At 37.9% G+C, this 12,659-nt stretch overlaps 1 protein-coding gene and 1 non-coding gene across 2 annotated transcripts; both read left to right on the top strand.

The window, feature by feature from the left end:
• The first annotated feature begins 4,981 nt into the window (after positions 1-4,981).
• Positions 4,982-9,362, top strand: LOC113703999 (methylsterol monooxygenase 1-1). The gene is made up of 5 exons (XM_027225577.2): positions 4,982-5,454; positions 5,783-6,105; positions 8,222-8,369; positions 8,469-8,501; positions 8,926-9,362. Exons 1-5 carry the CDS (start codon positions 5,125-5,127, stop codon positions 9,004-9,006), a joined length of 915 nt encoding a protein of 304 aa, XP_027081378.1. The 5' UTR covers positions 4,982-5,124; the 3' UTR covers positions 9,007-9,362.
• Positions 9,363-9,747: 385 nt separating this feature from the next.
• Positions 9,748-9,820, top strand: TRNAK-CUU (transfer RNA lysine (anticodon CUU)). The gene has a single exon. It is a non-coding gene; the product is annotated as a tRNA-Lys (tRNA).
• Positions 9,821-12,659: the final 2,839 nt, after the last annotated feature.

Genomic DNA, 12,659 nt, shown 5'->3' with positions numbered 1-12,659 from the left:
AGGTTTCCAACGTCTGTGACTAGAGCATCTTACTTGTCAAGTTCTTGCAGTGTCCTATTAAATGAAAATTGATATGCACTAGCATTAAGCAATTACAAGGCATTTCCATGAGGATCTAAAGAAAATTAGTCAATATCATAATTTTTTTTTTTAAAAAAAATCTCATTTAAGTAAACTGACCTCAAAGAGTAGGTCTATTCTTGATGCTCAATGTTTCTCATTTCAACCTTAAGATCCAAAAACTGATCATGGCACAGTAGCTCGCTGATAGGAAAAGTAAAAGCCAAATCCAATATACGTGCAGTTGGAGGCCAAAAGTTAAACCTGCACTACGATTAAGTCAAAAGAGATTTAAGACGAAGACAATTAGACAAATGATGAGACTGATGTGAGTGAATTAGCATGTGATTATGATTAAAAAAGTACAAATAGCCCATGAAACAAAACAAAACAAAAAAAAAAAAAAAAAGCAAATTGTAACCGGTTCAATTGTGGGGACTTGATGATTCTAAAAGATTGCAGTAAGTTGGAGCATGCCTGGTCTGAAAAGGTGGAAATTTTCCTTTGATATAAATCTTAAGATCCTTTTCTTGCATTTGGCACAAAAATGCCAATATTGTAATATTTTTATACCTGACGTGGACCAAAAAAAAAATTATATATATATATGTCTATCAAAAGGGAAGCTGTAGGTCACAAATGAATCACATGTTGATGTTCATCATTACTTATTTCCTTTCTTGGAGATACATTTTGTGAATAATTCAAAAAAATTAAAAAACAAAGAAAGAATTTTTTTGACAGAAATTATGAAGGAAGAAGCACATAGATTTATGGTCATGATTGAAGGCTCCAGGAATGTGGTCCAATCGGAAACCGTATATTTCGCGGATGTTTGCAAATAATTTGGTTTAATATCCAAAATGTCCTCAAATCAAATCATGTGATGATAATTCTTAAATACTCTATTCTAACCTCAAATATTACATGTCAACCTAACCTCTACGCAAGAATATCAAAAGGGGAGTTCATTTGGAGAGTAGCTAATCGATATCAGCCAATTTGGCTTCCCTACGTTTTGCTACGAATTGGTGATCAAACCAGAAAATGAACAGCAAATGGTTGAAATAGAAAACCACAAAATATGTCTACGTAGAGCTTCAAAGCATCATATTGGGACCTTCTCAAATCTGATGAGGTTGTGGTCCTCAAAACATTCCAGAAAATTCACCACCAAGAAGGTTTAGGTGAAGAGCCTGTTGTGCAAATCCGCTGTAATTCTTCTCACTTTGCCATTCATGAAACACAATCCTCAATCCTCATTGAACTCGACAGTTGGTGGATCATCAAACTTATGATGAACATCAACTTTCGTGCAAAAACCAACACATGATTAGCCAAGCACTTGGCTAGTTGGCTGCCTGCACATTTGGACCTGGGGCAGCGAACACGAAAAGAAAATTTTTTTCATTTTTTTTAACATATTTTTTAATTATCTTTTTACCTCACATACATCAAATCGCTGCAATATATATTTCTGCAAAAACTCTTAAAAATAAGCAATCCTAACAGTAAAGTCACTCCAAAAGTCGAAAGGCATAACCCAACTCTTGAACCTTGTGTCGGTCACAAGATCCTAATATATCATGTCTATCGTTTTGATGGACTCAAATTTTGTAGATATGTCTAAAGTACAACCGTAAGGTTTAACATTATGTCATTTTCTCTGTAACAAGATTCTATGAACTTTAGACATGCGTGTAGAAGTATCAGTAGTAGAGATAAAGGGCTTGTTTGGAAGTGAAGTTTTTGGCCAAGTTTTTTAGCTACTAGTTTTTTAACAACTTTTGCTACAGGAACCCAAAAAAATTTATCAAAGTTTTTTACCTACACACTTCAAAATAATACACAAAAAACTTTCCCTTCAACTTTTCTTCTTCTTTTTTCTCCCCCACCCAACCGGCCACCACCTCCACCACCGCTTCCGGTGCCGGTAACTATTCCGGCCAACTTTTGCCGGCCTTTCTTTCTTTTTTTTTTTTTCTCTCCCTCCCCTCCCCCTTTGACCGATATGTTAGTTTCCAAAATCTCTTTTTTCTTTTTTTTTTCTTTCTCCCTCCCCCCTCCCCTCTTTCCCTCTGCCTTTCCCCGCCACCTTCCCCCTCCCGCAACTTGGGGAGAAGAAAATTGCAAAAAAAAAAAATTAAAAAAGATTGAAATTAAAAAAGATTCTGCCGATGCTAACTGGCACCAGCAGTAACGACGAGGAGGGTTCTCGAGAATTTGCAGTCAAGAAGCCAAGAGCCCTCCTGTCTTTAGACCTGAATATTCTGGCCACCCCAGACCAACCTGAATCTTCCGGCCGCCCTCCTGTTCGATTGCGGGCAGAGGGAGAGGGAGCTTTTGCAGGGGTGGGGGAGGGGGTTGCGGGCAGAGGAGAGCGACGGGGGAGCTTTTGCAGGGGGCGGCGGATTTAACTTTTGCAGGGGGTGGCGGGGGAGGGGGAGGGAGGAGGGGCGGCGGGGAAGGGAGTTTCGGGAAAAGGGACAGGGGAAGGGGAAGGGCAGGGGTTGGCAGAGGAAAGGGCGGGGGTGGCCGAGGGAAAGGTCAGGAGGGTGGCGGGGGAAGGGGGTCGCGGTGGCAAGGGGGGAAGGGGCACAGGGGGTTGGCGGGAGGGAGGGGGTCACGGTGGCAGAGGGGAGGTGGCGGGAGGAGAAGGGGAAAGGGAGGAGAGGGGTGGTGGGCGTGAGCTGCTGGGAGGTAACGGGGAGGAAAGAAAGAAAGAAAGAAGAAGAAGAAGAGAGGAAAGAAAAGAAAAAGGAAAGAAAGAAGAGAAAAAGAAAAAGAAAGAAAAAAAAAAGAAAAGGAAAAAAAAATTTCACTCTACAAAAACTTCTACAAAATTTTGCACCTTACAAAAAAAAATTTTCACCTTATAAAAACTTCTACAAATTTTTTTCAAAAACTTCTACAGTGCACTACAGTAAAGTTTTAGACAAACTCCCAAAAAACTCAGGTTCCAAACAGGCCCAAAGTTTTAGTAGCTTTGGTTCTGATCATTGCTATGATTTCTAAGATCATCATCCACAAATACTATAGTTCTCACATTAACATTTTGATTTTAAATGTAAGTGGGAAGTTTTGAATCTGAAATCTCTTAATTACACTCCCTCTTCTTATAGTATTCAACCCATTCTTCCCCGTCCTCACGTTAACATCAAACAGGAGTTTCAAGTAACATCTTGTTATTATATATTGTTATAACAGATGCAACAAAACAAGAGAACAATCAAGAACACTAGAACAATTTTGGGGGAAATCAGATTTTATTAGGATTTGGAATGAATCAGAATTATTTACAGAATGAATATAAGGTGTATATATATACAACCAAATAATCAAACGGACTGGACCCAAAAACAGGTCCAAAACTAAGATCCAAAATAAAAACAGACATGGTAACTAAATGAAACGCAACATGGTCGAATCGCCATAGGTCGAATACCTGATTCAAGGCATCCCAACATATATCAATATCTACTAATGGACGTTTTATAAATCTTAAAAAATTCTGAGCCTAGACATTGAATAAACAGAAAATTCAGTGTATAATTGCCTCGGATCTATGGTAGATATGGACAAAGACTGTGTAGGATGTTCATATATATATATGTATTTACCTTGCATATATTGAGACCCTGTATAACGAAATGTTCAGATATAACTACCTTGCATATATTGAGACATTTCTAACGAATTATTTTAAAAATCTTCACTTTTTTACTGAAATCTAACACGCATGATCCTTATGAGGATATAAACAACAATCTAAAACTTAGTGTCATGGGAGAACAAGATTGTAGCGATAAACTCTAAAAAGATGACAATCAGTCCACACGTTACTTAAAAGAAGAAGAAGAAGATGACAATAATGTCAATTCAAAACTACAGAATTTCTTCGTTTGTAGCAAAAGAACCCACCACACAAAGCAGTCAATCCGATAATGGTCATATAGGGGGAAAAAAATCCCAACCTAACACCATAATTGCTGCAAAATTTTGTTTTCTACCATATTCTACTTCTGGTGCACTGATATTTACCTGCGGATTTAAGCTTTGTCCTATTGTTTTCATAAAGTGAGTTGGTGCCTACCCCCTTGATTTATAGGCATCTTTTTGCTTCTATTGCTCTCCACGTACTCACAATTTCACAAACCTCGCTTCATGCTCCAACAAAGTATTTGCTTGAATTGAAACTTCCATAGGAAATGAAAGCTCAAAACTTATGTTCCAGAGAACCTTCATTACAGTAACCTACTTATAATCATGCACCTGTCCTTGTGATGAAATTTAAGAAATCACTTCCCACCTTTGAGTTGGACAAAGGACAGACAATTTTACATGCGTTGATGGTTAAGTAAAAGAAAAGAGTTTTTTTTTTTTTTCTTGCTTGTTGAAAGTTTTTGAGGAACAAAAAAGAATAGAAACCAAATAATTTGGACTGATGTACGATTAGAAACGTTTTTTGACCATACGTTGGTGGAAAAAGAAGGAAAATTTAGAAAAGCCCTATGAAGTTTTTTATGCTCATTTTATCCTTAAATATCTATTAGACAGATATTTACTGGTATATATACCCAAAATCACTCTAGTTTTTATGCTCATTTTGCTCTTTTTTTTTTTTTTTCCTTTTGCTCTTTTCTACCCCAAACTAGGCATCAGTTTCCCAGCCATCCTTTCGCCTGGAAGGGAAAACCGAATATTCCCTTCTCCGGTTTCACAGTATTGCAGTTCAGTCATCAGTGTTGAGCGTTCTCTCTCTTACACGCACAACACACAGTCGATCACTGACTCAGCCACCATCTTCACCACTCCACACCGTTTGAATATTCTCCCTAAGCTGCTTTCCCGCATATTTTAACCAATACCCCCCCGACACTACAAACAAACCAACGAAACAAAAAACAAAACACTTCCCAGTTCCTCCCTATCCCCCCAATCCCAGACTACACAGCTCACCCCCGCTATTTAATAGTAGTAGTGTTCGCCCCACCTCAGCACCGAGACATTTACCCCTCTTGGTCAACCCATTTCCTCACTCTCCCCGCCACCCTACAACGAATAATGTTGCCATACACTTCCATCCACGAGGCGGAAGCCGCCTTAGGCCGAGGCCTAACGGCAGCGGAGGCCCTTTGGTTCAACTATTCCGCCAACAAATCCGATTACTTTCTATATTGCCACAACATCATTTTCCTCTTCCTTATTTTCTCACTTGTCCCTCTTTACTATCTGATTCTTGAATTCTTCTTCAGAAATTCTGTCCAGCCTTACAAAATTCAGCCCAAAGTCAAGCTCTCCCTCTCTGATTACTTCAACTGCTACAAATCTGTCATGCGCATGTTCGTCATTGTTGTCGGCCCTCTTCAACTTCTCTCCTATCCCTCTATTAAGGTGCTTTTCCCTCTACCCTTTTCATCTTTTTCTTAGCTTTTTCCAATGAGTTTCACAATGCAGGGAATCTGTGATTGCTCTCTGGGTTCAAGAATCCAATTGGTATGATGATTATTTGCTTTCTGATGGAGGGATTCTTGTGATTTTGGGAATGGGGATGGTGAAGATCGAGTTTTTTTTTTTGTGCTAAGACGAGAAACACTGAACCCTTATCTACCATTAGACTATGTCTGATTCTATGGATGATCCTTCGATGTTTTCTATGCTTTGTTGTTCTCGATGTACGCAAACTTTGAACTGAGCTTATTCTTTTTTTGTGTCTCAATAGATGATTGGGATAAGGACTAGCTTGCCGTTGCCATCGGTTTGGGAAATATTAGCTCAATTGACGATGTATTTTATGATAGAAGACTATACCAACTATTGGATCCACAGATTCTTGCATTGCAAGTGGGGTTATGAGAAAATTCACAAGGTTCACCACGAGTACACTGCGCCGATTGGATTTGCGGCGCCGTATGCTCATTGGGCGGAGGTTTTGATCCTCGGGATCCCAGCTTTCCTAGGGCCGTCCCTGGTCCCAGGGCATATGATTACATTTTGGTTGTGGATCGCGTTGAGGCAGATTGAGGCCATTGAGACTCACAGTGGGTAATGCACGCATGCTCTCTTCTTGCTTACCTTTGCTACTGTGCTAGAAAGTTAATTTCTTTTTCACTTTTGAGCTTTGGTTGATTAAGGGTCATTATCGTTATTGATTTTATTGGCTAATTTGACCATAATGATGTGTTAACAGCGTGCTATGGTCACTTTCTTTTGAACTGTTTGCTTTTGAGGATTAGAACTTATCCGTGTAAAGTAAATGTGAATTGGTGGGATCGTTGACAATGAACTGAACTTTTTGCCTAGAGGAGAAGGATTCTGATTTTTTAAGGTGTCTTTCTTTTTGTTCTTTATTTTATAAACCCTAGCTGCAACATCTTTCCCTTTTTTTCTGATTTTTCTTTTCATTTCCCTTTTCAAGGGTCTCTTTAGCCTTTTCTTTTCTCTGGATTGATTGTTCAGTGAAATCGTGAATTAAATCTAAACACCAAAATGAATTAGTTGCATCATGGACTCACCCACTCGAGATTGCACTGTCTGGTTTCAAGTTGCATCATGGGCTTGTCCACTTGAGCATTGCAGTGTCGCAAAATCTATAAAAATTATTTCTCTTAGACAAATTTATGCGTGTAATAGAGCATTAACTTTTTAGTTTTCTATTTGGCAAAACTTGAGTGCAAATAGGAATTCAAGATGTCATGCATACACTTCTTGGTGTTTTTGTATATCCTCCAGGATTCTCTATGATAATTTATGACTGATCTTGGTGCAGAAGTCCTTCATTCTTTTTATTTGATGCCTTAGTATGCAATTTTTCTGGAGTGGAAAAATGTTGCAATCACCTTAATGTAGGATATGTTGTGATTGCATATTAAAGTGCTCTTACTATTACTCTGGCCCACATTTTTGCCTTGTGCTTGTCAATGGTAGATCAATCTTGGTTTTTGAATCTATACAATTGAATGCTTTAGCATGTATAAGATCACTGGACCACCTTTGGCATCAATATACATGAGGATGCAATGTGGAATAGGTGCCAAAAAAGACCCTAGTTTTCTGAAACAAACATTTAAGAAACTGGACAATCTTTTTTTTTTTTTTAAAACTGGGCAATCATATATACAGATGATGCTTTGAATTCCTTTTCATATGTACCGGCTAATCTTCATACGGTTTTCTGTACTTGGACTTAATCAACTTGTTTTGAATCTAAAAGCTACAGATGAATTTCTTAGAAGTTAGGCGGTGGTGTTTCAAGTTACTCACCTGGAATAAATTAAAATATGTACTAAGGTAGTGTTAAGATCTATTTTAAGAAGTACAGCATGTAATAATTTGAACCCAGTTGAGACAGAGAAGAGGTTAAACAACAGCAAAATGTGCTTCTAATAACTTATGAACTGCTTATTAGCCTTTGAAGGAACTATGATGCTTAAAGGTTTTTCAGTGCAGTAAATTTTCATTCGCTTAATTTGCATAGAATGACTGTTTCCTTATCACAGTTTTGACTCATACCATATGTTTTGATTTGGTGACATGAGAATCTAAGTAGATGAATTTCGTATCAAATGTATGCCTTTGAAGACCTATACTAAAGTTGTAATTGGATTGACATAACTTTTGATGTCAGAATTTGCTACTGTAAGGAATCTATTATCACTTCAAGAAACAGAAATTGAGATGAATAGATGCTTTCAGTCATTTTTTCAATACTTGTTCTCCATCTTCCTGGTTAGGGAGACAAGCATAATTTATGCGATCATATGGACTACAATGCTCTAAAATTTACATGGATTACACCAAGCATTGAACTGTTATACTTGATTAACTTACTTGTCTTGGAGTGGCTACACATAATGTATCTTCAAGCCTTCATGACCGGAAGAGTCCTCAGGGCATGACTACATTGCATATGTTATATATGTTTAATTAGTGCATGACAATATCTTGGATGATTTATCAGTTTCACAAGTTATTCCGTTTCCGACTACAGTTATGGGCTTTTTCTTGTATAATTAGTACTTTGGGATGTGCATCCTATTCTGCAAATGCTGCTCTACATATCCTGTTGTGTATGCTTAGATTAATTTTACCTAGAAAAGGCTCCTGGGTAACACCCACGGCATGTCTTATAACTTATTTTCATCACAAAATTTTTATGCAGGTATGACCTCCCTTGGACTCCTACAAAGTATATACCCTTCTATGGTGGTTCAGACTACCATGACTACCATCACTATGTCGGTGGCCTAAGCCAAAGCAATTTTGCTTCAGTTTTCACCTACTGTGATTACATTTATGGGACAGACAAGGTGATTCTAGAATTCAATTGACCTCATTAGGATTATTTTTCATTGTTCCAGATTTGTTGTATTTTAACACCATAATACTCCTTTGCTTTTCTTCAATAGGGATACCGCTATCAGAAGAAGGTCCTCCAGCAGGTAATTGGTCAATTTTCTTTCTTGGCCTATTCCATCTAGCATGTACTGAAATGGTCTTTGGGACCATACTTAAAAAAATTGCCTAGAGATTTGGTGTAGCTATCTTTCTACATTATCCTGTGATCCTTGGGCAAAAAGTCTAGAAGTGCTGATATCATTGTGGAGAGTAGGTTTTCCATATTAGCTTGAAGATGAGTCAGCGAATTGCTACTTATATTAATCTTTTAAAGTGACAATATGTGTTAATTTGTTTTTCCAGCACTTATTGCCTCTGCGTGCAAGTTATTCTCATCATGGTTCTTAATAAGCATTGGTGCATTTTCTTTTGGTTACACTCTAAGAGTCACCCTGGTTTAAATTCATCTGGTTAATGGTCTTTGGTCGGATGTCTAGTTTGACAAGATTCTTTGTTCATGTTGTTCAGCTACGAGACGGATTGGGAAATGATGGTGACCAATATGGAGTCCCCTTCGACACCTCTTCAGAAAGTCTGAAAGTTGACTGACTGGTTATGGGATATGAGAGTAGCAGAACAAGCCCTTCGAGCAATGTTTTCCTTTTCCAGTATGCATTCTGTTAGTCCCTAGTATTTAAAGCCTAAGCTTTTGAGGTGACCTCATCCATTGTTTTCGCAGTACTGAATCTACTGAAAGACTAGATGGTTCACTGTTTCTGAAGGGCGGATTGAGTAACCTTCCGAATTGTGATCTTTGTATAGCCTAGTTTGTCCCTTTCTTTCTGTTTCTGCTTTCCCTCGACATAATTCTAGTGGCGCATTAGGTGTAGTTCTCTGGTGCATGAACTTTGTTATGGTGCAGTAACTTCTTATCTAAATCTATTCTGGCCGAGTAACGTATTGCATTCTGGTCTTGGAATGTGCGAGCTGCTCCTTCTCAAAGGATGTTTTAACATTCTTCATCGGTGCGAAATTTCCCCTATTTTGCCTCCGAAGGCATTCTTGATCCGGTGTGAAGAGAAATATGACACATAAAGGGAACTGAGAGCGTACTGATATCAAAATCGAATTTAAACAAATGCCAAGAGAGATAGTTGAGAATTATGCACTACGCGTTGCAGAAGCTGTAAAAGTGTGAATTTGTTACCTCGTCAATAGTTGTAGTAAGGACAAAGGCCCTCTGCTAAGGGTGGTAGTTTTCTTTTCTTTTCTTTTCTATTCAAGGCCAACTGAACTGGACGAACTCTTATTCGTGTTGCTAAATGATACGCTGGATGAGTGGCACAAGAAGCCCGTCTAGCTCAGTCGGTAGAGCGCAAGGCTCTTAACCTTGTGGTCGTGGGTTCGAGCCCCACGGTGGGCGTCGCTGTTTTTTCGTTACGGACAGCTGCTTAATAAAACCGAGCAATCCTAACTCCTATGTATGTGGTTGAACAGAAGAAGATGCGGCGCTCGATCTTGAGAATTGCGTGCAATTGCTCCTCCTCTCTTTTTTCAGTGCCAAAAGTAAAATTACTGTTGTACCAGTAGCAGTAATCTACTCTTTTACCATCCAGCCCCTCCCTCCCCTTGAAAAAAAAAAAGTGGCGACTACAGCAATATAAATGGATGTTTCTCGGAAATAGGGCAAGCCATTTTTCCCATATGCAAATTCTTAGTACGAAGACCCTTCAAAGTAATTGTGCAAGCAAATACCAAGGTACAAGTACAACATGGGCTTGCATTATTAGTCAATGGGTCCTTTGCCTGAACTTAATAGAGGAGTATTTTTTGCCCAATTTGTTGATGCATGGTAAATCTACAGATGCCCCCTTAACTTCATTTGGCTTGAAAGCTCTCACATTGAATTTTCCCTTGTTGCTTTCATTTTACCCTGCTTTTACAGCACTCGTGATCCTCGTCCTTATTATTACTTTTTTTTTTTTGTTTTAAAAAAAAATAATAATGTATTATGGATATTCATTGGGCCTCTAATAAACTTGAAGTGCTTCACGGGTTCAAAATTTTTTAAAGTTCCATGCAGACCTGTTTGCGAACTGCGTATTGGTTTTACGCTTTCCAGCTTGACGACCCCAGTCATGTCGCCCAAACAGTGTGAAGTGCATGTGTGGAGTTGGTTCAAGGAGAAAACTTTTCAGTTTTTTTTTTTTTTTTTGAATTAAGAAACACCGGTGAAACATATATTTTAAGATTCTTCTATTATCTCAAGGATGTCATTCTTCAATTTTACATTTAAAAAAAAAAACTAAAAATTTACCATGTTTTGAGAGTTTTCAAATAGGCCAATGACTATTTTACATTGCTCTTTTGCCTTCTCTTACTCTACTTTCCATTTTGATAGCTCAAAAAGAGGTAAAATACAACAAATATTGAATTTTCTAACAATTTGACGGCAGTACAAGGAAGCACAGTTGTTCCTTGTATTCGTTCGTATCCTTTGAGCTAATGTAGAACTGAAAAGGGACAAAAGTCCCTCCTCGGGGTAGATAAGCTGTTCGAAACCCCTTGCTTTCATTTCCCATAGAGAATTTCTTGAAATATTTTCAAAGGCCTTCCGAATATTCAATAACTTAGGCCTTATTTGGCAGATAAGTTTTTTATCAAGTATATCTGCTACAAATTTTTTAAAAACTTTAACTACAAATTTTAGACAAACACTCAAAAAACTCACACTTGCCAAACAGGGGCATTAGTTGGGTCCATCTCCATCCCTCTCCCTCCTCTCCCCTCTCCCCCCCCCCCCCCCCCCCCCTAGTATAGGACCAATTGTAAAAGTATTGTACTAAAAAAAAAAAAAAAGAGGGATTGCAAAAAGCTAAAAGGAGAGCAGGAAAATTATTAACCCTCAGACATTTGTGTTACTACTATTTATTGACTTTAGTGTACATTTGTACTCCGCTTCTGTCAGCCACGACCCAAACAGACTCTAATAAGAGATTCTCGGCAGAAAATATATATGCTGCAACTTTAAAAAGTATATGTTGACATGCTGATGTTTCTTAGCCCAAATGCGTGAATCAAATCAAAAGAATATGGTCAATTTTGGAGGTCAGAGGTTAGAGCTCAGAGAATTTAAGTAGCAAAAATATTTGTAAGTAATAGATCTGCAGTTAACATTCAATAATTCAAGAATCAAGTGACATCAAAGTGATGCCCAGGTGGAATTTTAAATGTCAATGCTACTCCTTAGCTGATAAGTTAAAATGCAACAATATGTTAGCATGGAGCAGTAAAATCACGAACTTTGATCAAGCCAACCGGTCATATTCCTACAACAAACTTCAGCTTTCCGTGTTTTTTGCTCATTCACCGGTCCATTCTCATTGTCCTTTGTTTGTAACTTTTCTAAAAGGCTAGAACTAAAGATTAGGCTCTTTTTTGGTTGTTTCTTGGACTGAATTGCCTTCTTTTCCCCGAGCATCTTAGGGGGGAATGTTGCCATCTCAGTCTTTACCATACACATACGTACGCCAGATATGTGTAATAGCTGATCCTTATTGTTGACCTAGAATCAGACCCCATGAACGATGGAGGGTAAACGGTAGTGTTTTTCATTTGCAGATCTTATGAATTTTCTTCCAACTTTTTTGGGTAGAAATGATTAATTGGGAGGCTGAGTCGATGATTTGTTCGAGTGAAAACAGATATGCAATGGATTCTAAGATGAAAGACAAAGATGGTTAACTTTTTTTTATACTCGGGTAATTAGATTTGATAATCTTCCTTCCCATTCTCTATTCTTGATTTGTCCTTCATCATATTCTTTTCTTAGAAAAACAAGAAAGTTGAGGTTCAGACTTCTTTAAAAGGGTTAGTGATGTGCAAGTCAGCAACACTTTTGACTTCATATTAATTATAGATCTTCTGTTTTACTGGTATAAATGATTTTTTTTTTCAACGGACTGGTCCATATTTCGTAGCCGAATTGCCCACATGAGGATGATTCAATTCGAATCAAATAATAATATGTCGTTTTCTCTTCGTTTTGGCCCATTGAGGAGTTTAGAATTATTTGACTTAGGATTGCAGGTATGTTTGGATAGAGGGTGGAGAACAAAATCTATTGGGCACTTTTTTTTAAACTTTTCTTCCCACCTAGAATTTGACTACAAAAAAAAAAAAAAGACTCATAAAGTTTTGCCAGCCATTTAACAATGAATTAGTGGCTAAGTTGAAAAAATATATATAGGCAGCATCTGTAG

The sequence above is a fragment of the Coffea arabica genome, chromosome 8c (assembly GCF_036785885.1).
Source record: "Coffea arabica cultivar ET-39 chromosome 8c, Coffea Arabica ET-39 HiFi, whole genome shotgun sequence".
NCBI classification, from domain to species: Eukaryota; Viridiplantae; Streptophyta; class Magnoliopsida; order Gentianales; family Rubiaceae; genus Coffea; species Coffea arabica.
This window is presented reverse-complemented; position numbering and strand designations above follow the sequence as displayed.